At 37.6% G+C, this 13,581-nt stretch overlaps 1 protein-coding gene across 7 annotated transcripts in view; it reads right to left on the bottom strand.

The window, feature by feature from the left end:
- The window catches only part of MAPK8 (mitogen-activated protein kinase 8), a 250,390-nt gene that overhangs the window by 18,709 nt on the left and 218,100 nt on the right, over positions 1 to 13,581 (bottom strand). For 6 of the 7 annotated variants that reach the window (XM_083843392.1, XM_083843393.1, XM_083843396.1 and 3 more), the window contains 3 exons: positions 4,011 to 4,177; positions 1,341 to 1,470; positions 55 to 113 (listed from right to left, as the gene is read on the bottom strand). In XM_083843392.1, coding sequence (XP_083699518.1) covers positions 55 to 113; positions 1,341 to 1,470; positions 4,011 to 4,132 — 311 coding nt within the window. In that variant the 5' untranslated portion in view covers positions 4,133 to 4,177. Of the gene's footprint in view, positions 1 to 54; positions 114 to 1,340; positions 1,471 to 3,411; positions 3,585 to 4,010; positions 4,178 to 13,581 lie in introns of those variants that run through there. The other variant, XM_083843397.1, reaches the window with a different exon arrangement.

Genomic DNA, 13,581 nt, shown 5'->3' with positions numbered 1-13,581 from the left:
CCCATGTTAATATTTTTAAAGTTAATTCACAGCTTTAGATCAAATCAGACTTACACGTCTTGAAATTCTTCCAGGGATTTTTGCGGTGTGAACACATTCAGTAGGCCGATTATCTGTAGGAAGAGGGAGAGGAAGTATAATCACACCACAGCAACAGCAAAGTTGCAAATCAACATTTCAAAACTGATACCCAGCATCCTGATGCAATCCTCCTGGTATTTATTCATTGAAGCTCCAGATGCTCAGTGGCTCAACCAGGACTAACACACTGAAATAGATGCTAATGATTTTATCAGAAGTATTTTTCCTCCGCAAATCACATAATCTAAAGATATGTTGTGTGCACTAACAAGATGATCTCCAGAGCTTAAAACCTCAAGTCAGTAAGTCTTCTTTTGCTCCCTACTTTAAGTTTGAAGAGAACTGATTAAGATTATTATTATGTAGGAGGAAAAATAAAATGAAATACTGACAAATACTACCAAACAGATATCGCTTTGCCATATGCACAGGTGAAGCAACAAATTCATCCAGAGAAAAAAACAGATCACTGAAGCTGTTTTATGACATTTTTCCAGTTGCTAAGAATGGATGGGATATGCAGTAACAGGCCAAGATACTACTCATCAGGAGTCATGCAGGCTTGCAATAGCTGATGATCATATAAATCATGCTATTGGGTAGAACTTCCTTCAGAGAATCCACTTATAAACCACGCATGTCTTAAAAAACAAATACAAAATTTTCTCAAGTAGCTAAAAGAGTAAATCCTCTATGACTCGCTCCTTGCCTAAAGGCCAGGGGGAATTTAACTAGCTGAAGGGGGATTAAGAGGGAAGGTGAGGAAGATGACATACAACTGCCTCTGAAGGAAAAAAATGATCAATACCAGCCTTCTGTAGTCCAGCTCTGATAATTTTGTCACTTATTCTCTCCCCATGTTTGTAATCTGCTCTATTCCACAGCTTCGCAAACATCAGAAAGTTCCTGCTGTCACAACCCAGATTCCTAACTTGTTCATGCACCACAAAAAAATAAAACCAAAATCTATTGCTGGCTGTCTCCTCCTACTTGTTTAGCAGCAGAAACAGCTGTCTGTAAAAAGTAGCAATGTAACACTGCCTCCCTTCCTGAGTTTGAAGAGGGAATTTAAAACTGTGCAGGTATTAACACCAGCCTGCACCAACTCTTCTGAAAGATCCTTTTGTACTTTTCATGAAGAAACAACCATGCTCCGAAAACCACTAAAATCTACAAACAATGCCATCCTCTGAGTCATCTTTACAAAGAATAACCTTCTAGTTAAGTCTTTAACATTTAAAGCAGGACACTCCACTTACATTTTTGTGATTAACGCACTTCATAAGAACAAGCTCTCTGTAGGCTCTTTTAGCATGGGTTTGGTTCTGAAATGGTCGGCTTAGCTTCTTGATTGCAACATTTCTTTCAAGGATGGCATCATAAGCTGCACTGTAATTAAAAATAACATCTCAGTGTCAAGTTCCTTTAGTTGTGGCAGTTCTCACCTTTTCCAGATACCATTTACCATGTCTGCAGATATACCAAACTTCCAGTATCATTCAGATTCAGGGCGTGCTACAACAAGGTGCTCTTGTATGCTGAGAAATTCAAGATTTAGAAAGGTTTTCCCTGCTTCATACTCCTAACACAAGACAATCTCCACAAAAAAAAATGCAGGATTTCTGCTTCCTAGAATATCTGACTAAAGGTATTGAGTTCTTGCCACTCATTGGCACTGGAGAACAGACTGCCTAAATAAGATTGAAAACATTTCGAACGCAAAAAAAACCACATCACTTTTATGTATAATCTTCACACTGAAAGGTAGGAAGACGGAGAGAGGAAAAGTAGGTCCTGTGCTGACATTTATTATGCAGTATGCAGCTGTTTAATATCCTCATGACAATGAGAGTATTGATGTCAAGATAAGGCAAACAAAAAAAAAATGCTAGGAAGGCCTTAACATCTTGATGTCACTGGCTTGTACTTGATAAAAAGGAAAAATAAAATTTTGTTTGCAGACAAATGCCAAGACTGCCATATGATTCAGTAACACAGGCTGTTTAACTGACGAAGATTGTTACCGGGGACAACTCCCATATATATCACATTTCCACGACAGGAAGGCAGGGATTTTGTTTCCTGTAAGATGTAATACAGCAGCTGACTACTGTGCAGACTCAGGAAATATTTGTCAGCTACTAAAAAAGCTTCAGCAGGGAAAATACCATTTTATTGTCTCTTATCAAGAACAGTGTACAAACCTAATGAAGAACATCCACCAGTAAATGGTCAGCTTTTACTGAATACAACTAAAAATATGTTGTCTGTATAGTGTGTAGGCTTGAATGATATTTTTATCACATAAACCTCTAATTGATAGGGAAAAAAAAAGAAGAAAAGGCAAAAACACATACTGATAACTTTCTTTGGTTTACATTTTCCACTACCTTGAATTTCCCCCATCTACCCCCAAGATAAGGAATATCTTATAAAAGAGAAGCAAAGAGGTGATCAGGAAAGAATGCCAAACTTCTGCATCCTCAATACATAGCTGTAGCAGCTTTAGAGTCTGTTTCACTGTTAGATATGGTTGAGACTTTAGGCCATCTCCTTCATATTCCTCCAAATCAAGTTCGGTCAGTTAAAACAAAAACAAATCACAAGAATTACACCCCATCTCCTTGACACATGGGCAAGATTTAACCACATGAGTGCTCCAGTCTGCTTCAGGCTGATCAGAGTGGTTTAACTAAAACAGCTTCATTTACCACTAGCAGTAATTACAGAATGATGCTAGAGTAATTACATGGTCAGTTTTTGAATCTCAGCTCTGGGAAGGGCAGTAAATTTGGAAAACAGGAGGTAACATATGACTGGGAATCAGAAGAGAAGTGGTAACATCTAAAGCTTTTGCCATCTTTTCTGTAGCAACTAAACAGACTCCAGCCAAAAATCTGCCTCATTATATTAATACACACATGTACAAAATTCAGATTATTATTTCTGCTGCTGCTACTTATAGACCAAATAATCTTACTGTGAGAAGTTAGCACTTCAAAAACAGCTCTTTCTAGGTTAGTGGCCTTCAAGTTTTCATTTCCACTGAGAACACTGCTTTATTGCTATGCCAGCTAAAACACAAATATGAATTAAAAACAAACGTACCATACATTCTCTAAACACTGATGAGGACAAGATCAAGGGAAAACTGTTTGAGAGGATTATGCTTTTTCCTATCCTCTTCCTTGACATTTTTTCTATATTTTTATGTCACTAGTTACTATCTTAAAGTTACAATAAATCGGCAAGTCTGCAAATTGCTATGCTATCTATACCTTATCCTTGATCGTTCAAAAAAAGTCTCAAGAATCTTAAACCAACATTTACCTTTGGGGTAATTTTGCTGCACAGGAAACAGTGCCTAAAGCAGCTAGTTGTCACCAATATTCAGTCAGTCGGACACTCTTCAGTCCAGAGCTCTCATTCAACAATTTACACTGTCAAGTCAAATGTTCAATGTTCCTGAACTTCACCGGATATTTATATATTACCCTGAAAGCCTGCATCACAAGTGCTCGTTAATTAGTACCAGAGACTAGATAGATTATAAAACTAAGTGAAACAGGCCCCTAACAAATCATTTTGAGAAGTAAAAGCATTTAGAAGCATCGAATATTATACAGAGAGTATTTCTGGCTTTTATTTCACTGTAAGTAAACAGTGTGGCTTAGGATTAGGATTAGTTTCTTTATCCAGGTTTTACCCCATTAATTTATGGGACTCAGCACAGCTGACTGATTTGCACAGAAGGGCATCAGTTCTGAAGCAAGAAGGGACATAGGTCAAAAAGCAAGAGCAAAAGCCATTGTTGAGGAAAAACAGCTAATGCTTACTAATGCTGTTTTCGCGTAACGTACAGCTGTTAAGACACTGAAAATTCTATTAAGGTAAACTAAAAGTACATTTACACCTTAAAGAAACCTTACCATACTATCCCCTGTGCTCCTGATCCTATTGGTTTCAAGTTTTGATACCGTTTCAACACAGTGAACGTAGAATCTCCAATTTCAACACTGTAGAAATTGTTGTCGCGCTTGCTTCTGCTCATGACGGCAACTTAGTTAGATTGCTTCATCCAAATTTCGTTTCTGGCCTGTAAAGAAATAAAATTTGAAAAACTAATATCTTATAACTGTATGTAATCTGACAAAAGGAAAAATTCCTTATAACATGCAGAAGATGCTTCTCAAAAACGGCCCATATGCAAACCTACGCTGTTTTTAATGTCTGTTGGAATGAGAAGCCACATGCTTGAAAAAAAATTATTTTTAGGTATGTTCCTAAAATGGGAACCTAGATGGGAAAAAATAAAAGAAAAACAAAATCGAATGATTGGTAGCAAAAATCTAAGATGCCAGTGAACAGAAAATCAAAAATTAGACTGTGTCATCCACAGAGCTCTACGAGTGCTGCCATGCCTTTTCACAAACATGCTGCAAATGAGCAGGGTTTGGACCAGGTGCCCTCAAGAGGTCCCTTCCAACCTAAAATGTTATATGACTCATGCAACAAGAGTGACAGACTATCAAGACATCTTCCAGACATTAAAATCATGAACACATTCTTGGTCTCAACTGCCAGGAGCACCTGTCACTGATGTGGAAACACATACAGTTAATCAAGGACAGAAAAGGAAAACTGGCCTTGTCAGAGACCTCTCATACAAGCTTCTACGAAACAAAGTAATAATCAGGGGAAGAGAGAACAAGAGTAGGAAAAAAGGACGTATGTTTCACACAAAAAATCCCTTGAATTAAAATAAACAACATCTTAATGCACATGTCCATAGGATAAAATATTAAAATTGCACAATTGCTTTTACTGTATCACTTCCTGCTTCTTCGATGTTAGCTGTATTCGTTTAGTTTTCTCTTTACATGGGTTGTGAGTTGAGTTGTAACAGATGTCTAGTAGTACAAATTCTTGTTTGACTCCAAGAAGTTTATTCATTTCTTCAAGAACAATAGCATGCTGTCTTCCTTTGTTATTAACTTATGCAACATTTTCCCATTATCATTATTTATCAGCCCCAAACAGTGACAGATTCTTTGCTTCCACACATCATTATACTATACATTTGTTACATTTTAAACAAGCTTTGAAAATGCCGATAGCACATATATGGCCTTCACAGATAATCACAAAGGTTCTACAAGGCTAATGCCTTCAGAATTTCAAAGCTTGCTGAATTCCTCTTTCAACTGGCTAATCTACATTCATTTCAGATATGTAGGTGCAATAAAAACACTTCGAAATTCCAAAAAAGGACACGTTTTAACTATTTAACATACTATAAATTAAAAATACACTACCTTAATAGCTATCTCAAAAAAAAAAAAAGTCCATGAAATAAGCCCTTTTTCCTAAATACTGTTAAAAGCTGAGTCTCAGTCACAAAACCTTAATGAAATACCAAAGCAGTTTGCATCAGTGCATTAGCACGTATTGTTAAAGGCTTCCTTCTCCAGTTGATAGGGGAAGCTTATTTGGACAGGAACTGCTGCTAGGGACAAGAAAAGATGGATGCAAGCTGGGACTTCAGAGTGTGAGGACTAGGTTTATGGGAATGATGGTGGTTTACTCCAAGGAGCTAAAAGGCCTAATTTCTTAGCAACATACAACGCCATCCCCACCTCTTACTTCCCTATCCCTTTTATTACTGCTTCTTCAGACTCTGACACTTTCTCAGCACTTTCTTCACAGATGCACTCACACATTCCCAAAGCTTTGGAACAAAGATGCCCAATAGATATATAATGACAAAAAACGAAGGGAGAAAATCTGTTCTGGAAGGTATGAAATCAGCCAGGCAAATTTCTGAAAATCAGAAAACAAGGAATAAAGACAGTCCTTCATATGATCTTACATCTGTTCTTTGTCAGCTGAGAAAACAAAATAAAACAAAAAACCCCAAAACATTGAGTTTATCCACTGAAACTGTATTAAGATGCAGCAACATTGAAAAAATGTAGGATTAGCTGGAACAGCTTGGTAGAGCTCTGCTATTTGGTATCAGCATCAAGATAATGAAAGTTTAATACTTCACTTTGGATAATTCCTCTAAAATGAATGCAGAAAGGGCTGTTCCTTTCCATTTGGAGTTTTCAGATGAATGTTGACAACTTACCATTTACATGTCAATATTTAGAGTAGTCAAAGCCAGGTGTGCAGTTTAATTCCAACTTGGTAAACTTCACAGGATCAAAGGGTCAAACAAACCGAGTACAGGTTAAGAAAGAACCTTGAGGTACATCATTCTCTTAGAAAATAATTCCTTTATATTAACAGATTTTGCATGTATACGGTACATGGTACTATAACCAAGCAAATTTCACTGCCTTAAAGCTTTGCCATTTGCTACATGTTCAATCAATATGCTCACCAGTATGCACTGGGAAACTTGCGTTTACTAACGATTTTATAATTACAAGCAGTGTTTTAGCATATAGCAGCATATAAAAGGAATCCTTGTTTATTCTTACTGAGGTTAAAAAAAAAAGTGTGCACTGTTTCCGTAGCAATGTTTTCACTCCTTTCTGAACACATTAGCATCGCAGCCACCTAGATAATGCCTACAGCCCATTAGTCTATCCTTCTCTGCTCCAGAGATAAAAGCAAAAATAATCATTCATACGCTAAATATATGCTTCCTAATTGACAAGCCTGCATTCTGGACTATTACAATAACTATGCTAGTCCTAAAAAAAGCAGTTTGTGCGAAGTTTTTGTATGTAATTATCTCTTTTGCTTTATCTAATGCCTGTGCCACATACAGGAGGACACCTGGAAGCTTTAAGCTCTCATCACTACCCCCTGAACCCTACAGCTTTCTCCCAGAGCAAAGCTGCCAGGGAATACAGGGACTCTACCTCCTGGCCAGAGAGAAAGCACTAGGAATATTTTTCTAGAATCGTAGAACCACAGAATGGTTTGGGTTGGAAAGGACCTGAAAGATCATCTAATTCCAACACCCCTGCCATGGGCAGGAACAGATTATCATAGCTTCTGCCCATATTTGCCAAAACATTTGGCTAATAGACGACTCCAGCCAGGACTACAGCATGCACAAGCAAACCAGGTGCCAGTCTGCCATCTCACTCAGTCTAGGTTTAATTTCAATTCTTTAGTCTTTGGTTTTGCCATTTCCCCTCTCTGCTGCACATGAGGAACAGAAAGCTCACGTCTCTCAAACAACTGTTTCCTCCTTCATCTGCCTTCCCATACCTACAGAGAAAACCAGAGAGAACCTAAAGAAGGTTTTCAAGTCCCAGAGTACGTACAAGACATTTTTACTCCCGAAGTTTCAAATCAGTTAAAGCCAAAATTTATTTTCACTGTCCTGCCTAAATAAAGAAACATCTAAGACACTGACTTTACTGATGGATAACATACAAATTCAAATATTTAAAAATGTGTTTAAGTAGCTACTTAAAAACTTTTAAAAGAGAAAAAATTCCAATGTATATTCCTAATGCAGAATATTGTAGATACACTATTATCATTCAGGGCATTTGAGACTTACAGTTAAAAAAAAAAAACACAATAACCAACTGCTAAACTTTCTAGTACCAAGAATTATTACATAATTATCTTAATTCCACACAAATTATAAACTGTTGTTAATGGTGTAATTTTAATGGTTTACTTAAAAAAAATAAGATGTTTTAGGGGCATAATTCGGTGGCACTCAGATATAATTAAATGTGTCTCTACTCTGCTGAAAAAAAAATCAACCGATGTCAGTCACAACACTTAAAACTTGAAATGTAAAAAACAAAAACAAACAAACAAACAAAAACAATGAAAAAACAGTAAAGAACAAAGTAAGAAATGTATGGGAAAAGGCACAAACTTCTAGAAAAGCACTGTCATGTTAGGGCTTCATAGGCTTCCTCTGCAACTGTGGTCTTTAAATTGTTGTTAAATAAAGAGCCATACATCTCATCTGAAGAACATAAACAACCTAAAATGTACCTTACCCTTATACTGACTGACGAAAAACTACAACAGCTCTGGGTATTTATTTTGTAAGGGACCTAATCTATCCGGACCACGCCTCAAACACTCCACTGCTACCTTGGCCCATATACCACCAGCCTATGAAGTTCAAATGTTTCTCAGACCACTACTTGGCAGTGTTTCCAGGACCTAGAAAATGGCCTGAGAGCAAGACTGAGGAGAAGGGTTTTGCAGTTGAGACTGCTGCTTTTACAGGACCTATTTACAAGAGGCAGTGAGTAAAACCAAACAGCCCTGCTCTTACACAGCAAAGCCAACCAAACACGTTCTGCACTTTCAGTAAAGCCCTATTTCAGGGAAGGGATTGCTTCCTGAATAAAAAATCTAAAGAATTCCTGAGAAACTTCAAGTCAGGATGCCATGCACAAGCAAAAGCCGTCAAAGCACGGAAGAAAACAAATACTCTACTAGATATAATAAGGCATTTTTTACATTTCAAAATGCAACTGCATACAGCAGCTCTGGAGCCACATTTCAAGTTACTGTTAGATTTTTAAATTCTAATACATGTAGTAACTTGTAACCCAAAGTGCAGCAAAGAAAAAAAAAAAGTCTACTTTGGAGTAAGATCCTGCTGTTTACTCTAACCCATTACTCACTGGAGTATACACAGTCAGCGCAGTTGAAAACACGAGAAGGATGAAGACACCAAACAGTTTAGCTGAACACATGCATTAGCCTGTTGCCCAGTTAACCTAGTAACAAGCCTGAAAAAATTTTCAGGTAGCTAACCATATGCTCGAGCACTTGCAATCACAATCATAGCAGTGGCTTCTTTTCCTACTTTGCAGGAAGTTTATTCCCCAAAACTTCACAAGGTTATAGTGCAGGCTTATGTTGACTGAAGCAGAGAGAGAATTAAAGTGCCCCAGATCTGCAGATAAGATAGAAAAATGATATTGATAGAACCGTGACAGCAAGAGAGAAGAGGGATTAAATGAGGAAGGCGGGAGAGGTACCCAGAAGTGAAGGAGAAGGAGCATCTACACTTGCATCTCAGTTATCATGCCCTCTTTTGCAACCCTTTGCACTCTACATCAAAAATTATCGGCCTCTGCTGTGTCTATTACTTCAGTTTAAATGCATGTGTTTCTAGCATAAAATTGACTTACTTGACCTGAGAAGAAATGGAGTCAACTCTCACAAAAGCCATTTTTTTACACCTGTTGTATGGTGCTACCAGGGGATGTAAATAAGTCCCTTGGAGGTAACTGGGAAGCACTCAGATCAGCACAGACAGCAGAAGTTTCAGAACATACATATGCTTTCCCTCCATTTCATCCGGCCTTTACAGCTTCCTCAGCCTGAATCAGCCCTGACATCCAGCTCCTCTGTGCTCCCCACCTCCAAGTCTCGTAACTTCTACAGCTCTGTCCATCAACCATGGAGAATTTAAGCCTTAAGTTTCGTAAGCAAACTTACTTTTACTCTGTGCTTGGCTCCCCCTCAGCTCAGACTCCTTTGTGCCCCCTGCCCACTCACCTCGCACAGAAGGCAACCTCAGGAAGCGCCTGGTACTGCCCAGCTCTGCAAATACACCTCCAAGAACAAAGCCAAAAGTCTTCAGTCTTTCCCATCCACTAATTTACTGGTGACTAGTCTTATGAAGTCTAGCTTCAAAGATCCACAGCACAAAAAGTTTTAGTCTTAAAATATTAAAGTGAGTCTAAATGCAGAAACTGGCAGACTTTCAAGATTCTTACACAATGCATCCCTGCACCATCTTTCATTAAAACATGATTAAGCTATATCAGATAAGCTTGCCTGCCTGAAATTTGACATTTTGTTCCACTTTCTAGCAATTTTACAGAAGCACATATGGGAAGAAAGGCAGGATGCAGATTCCAGATTTCTATTATTAATGAGGGAACTAATAATACATTTGTCCTATTAACTGTGAACTTGCCAGAATGCTATCACTGTCAGCAGGGAAAGAATCCTGCAAAACACTTCAATTTCATCTCACACATCAGCTATTGTGCTTTTCCTTCAATATATCTTGCATCAGCCAATTTCATTATGTGGCAGCCCAAAATTACTCAAGGTAAGGATATTCCAAAGCTGAACTCTAAGACATTACAGGATGTGTTTTGATATATTAACTTCTTAACTATTCAGATTACCGTAGGTAGCATTTACTCAAGAAAGCACAACAAAAAAAGCTGGAAATAGAAATAACACTATGCCCATACAGGAAAAGTCCCATGGAGGACCCTCAAGACTGTGCATAGTCATTTGTTTGATTCCCCTAGCAGATACTAGAATTCATGCTTCTTGCAGGAGACTGAAGATGGTCAACGATTTCTGCTCATTGCTTCTGTTACGCAGCCTGATGAAGCTTAAGTTGTAAAGGCATGACAGTGTTAAAACACTTGGACCCACTGAACTTGTAACTCTTTCAAAACTTAAGAGACACATAGCAACTTAAAAAATTTTAAAAGACAAGTAGCATAAGCCTATGAAAGTAAATATTATGGCTAACTTTAAGAAGTATGGACATTTATAAAAACGTTTCATTGACACCCCATTCTCCTCCTCCCCCACAAATGAGTAATACTGACAATCAAGATTAACCGAAGTTCTTCACTCAGCTTTAATTGAAGCATATTGAAAACAGCAGTAAGACGTCAGAATAAAAGAAAGCATGTCAGAATAAAAGAAAGCATGTACAGCAATGTTTATATGTGAATATACAAACTTCTGCCATTTACTTCTGTTTAAAGAAAGGCATGTACCTTGGCATTTCTCAACCACTGTTCTATATATACTTGCTGACTTAAAGATCTCTTTAATATAACATATACTGCTGTATTTGAATACTGATATCAAACTTCATGTGTCAGACAGAAAGCATTCCATTTATTAGTCAGGACACAGAACAGCATATGGACAGTGTATATTAAAATGTATTTCCAGTACAGCCCAAATGTTTGTCTGACATAGACAACCAGAGGATTTGGGGACGGAAGGGTGGGGTGGGAAAGAGAGGTAATCCTATGCTCCCACGGCTTTTGCTTAAAAAGTCTCACTGCAGGTGCATTAAAAACCTTAATAATGGCCAGAGGGACTTAGATATAAACAAAATCCCACAATGCAAAATTATATAAACATAGGAGCACATTCAATAGATCTGCCTATGAGAACACATAAATTGGCTTCTTTTTTAGAAGGCGGAGAGAGAGGACACGATGCTCATGCCAGGCCCCACTTTATTTGATGCTTTTTAAAGCTACGATCTATATACCACAGGGCACTGCTATAAAGGGGCCTCCAGCGTAGCAGTGCTAACTCTGCACAGCACACTTCCACACTGTAAATTAAATTTATGTGTTCAAAGCAGAGCTGGCATCAGCTGCGGCTCAACTGAGGTTTATGGCTACGCGGAGCTCATGGTACCAACAAGGTTATCAGACCTGGGCCTATTATCCAGTTGTTAAGGCTGGATTTGAGTGATGTAACATTTTGGTTATCTGTATCCCTGAGTTAACTGCAGCAAGTTTATATATCTGCAATTAGAATTTAATTTGAAGACTGTGTGCTTTCAACTAGACATCTGAGTGTTTCAATTCAGTGCCACACCATCATCAAATAATATTTTCTTGGCTATCATACTTGCTAGCCTTCCTGTCAACTAGATGCCAACTCTTGCTTTTTTAATCAGACATCACTTTAAAAATAACACATGTATAATAGACTTCCATCACGCAGTGACCTGAATACATGCGTTCCAGGCATATAGAGGAAAAGAAATGGAACAGGTTTTATGGAAGAAAGAATCTCTCAGTTTATGTAAGAGCATGAAATATTTTATGACCTCTTCTGCACTTTTCTCTCAGCACAGATAGTAACAGCTAACAGGAAAGCTTCAAAGGTTGCCTTATAAACTGACAAAAAGCATACATTTTAGAGATGTTGCTTCCTCTGAGACAGGGAAATGGAACCCAAGAGATAATTTTTCTACTAGGGACAAATAAATAGACTTAATATTGTCAGTTTAAAGAGTGGAGATGTACAGCTGTACGCTCTGTACAGCTAAGTCTCTAAGACTGCTTGTTAATTCCCATTTTATACCTTTGCTAGACAACACAAAATGAAAATTCAGGATTCATCCCTTGCTGCATTTGGCTGCACAGGCTACAGCACACAATGCCTTATTCTCAGTATCCTATTATGAAAGGAACTGTGCGCATTCATTTGGTTCCTGCTGTGGTGAAGGAGTATGGCTGAAAGGATATTTTCATACCCTAATACCTTGAAATATAATAAAATACCTGAAATGAGAAAAATCATAGAAAAGAACAACCATCATTAGTTACAAGTTTTGCCTGGAATCAGACTGTTTTCACTTTTCACATTCATGTTTTCTGAGCAATCCTTTGCTAAGAGCAACCATGAATGGACTTAGAGGAAAATTAGGAAACTCATCTTGTCCCCCAGTCCGTGGGGCAAGACGTATCTTAAGTACAACACAAAAACCAGTTAAGACAGTGATCCCCATACTGAAGATGGGGGCATCCTGGGAAAAACTGATTTACAATTAGGGAGGCAGATTACTTCAGAAGCTGATCACATATGTAGGGTGACAGAATGAAGATCACGACAGTTAGAAATGCGGAACTGGTAAAAGGCAATTCTAAAATAAAACAATTACATAAATTATCATCATAATAACATATGCTAGGTATCAGTGATAATTCAATAACTTCATTTAGAAAATTCCAATTAAAATAAAGGGATCTAACACCACAGAAATGAAAAATTCTGTAGGAATCTACGGTTGACCTAGAGAAATATATCATGAAAGCCAACAGTATTTCAAGTATATGCTAGATTGCTACTGAAAGCAAAACAAATGCACAGTGTATGTCAAGCTCTTGCACTAACTAAGTTTATTTAATTTCTTTGTGAAAATACAGTTCACACATAGCTAATTTGTATGCATCCTGTGTTTGTGCATGCTTGTCTAATTTTCAGCTGCCGCATTTAAAGGCTTCTGGACATCTGCTAAATGGGGTACTGTAAATGGAGCCTGGTTTCCGGAGAGTTAATAAAACAAATGCTTCAAATGGTCAAATTTAGAAAACGAAAGAACAAAAGCATTCTGTTTCTTAAAGGTAACTTCAAAACTCACTTATTTATTCACATAAGTAACCAGGGTTTTAAGGACATTTTCTTTTTTCATACTGCCCTTGAAACCAACAGCTATACTCCGCAGTACTTCAAGCTCTGTTAAATGATAATACAGACAAGGGATTTGGAAAAGGGAGTTAACATTAGCTGGGTGAACACTGCAGTAAGATATCACTAGACCATTACAAATGCTGAAGAAATTCTGAAAGATCTAAAGCTTACTCTAAATGAAATATTCCCATTATTGGCTAAAGGATTAATTTTCTTAAAATTCTGCATAGCTTTCAAATTATGTCTTCACATATCAGATGGTTTTAACTTGAACAACTTCCACACGACTCTCTAAAC

This window comes from Anser anser, assembly GCF_964211835.1.
Source record: "Anser anser genome assembly, chromosome: 7".
In the NCBI taxonomy this organism is placed as follows: domain Eukaryota; kingdom Metazoa; phylum Chordata; class Aves; order Anseriformes; family Anatidae; genus Anser; species Anser anser.
This window is presented reverse-complemented; position numbering and strand designations above follow the sequence as displayed.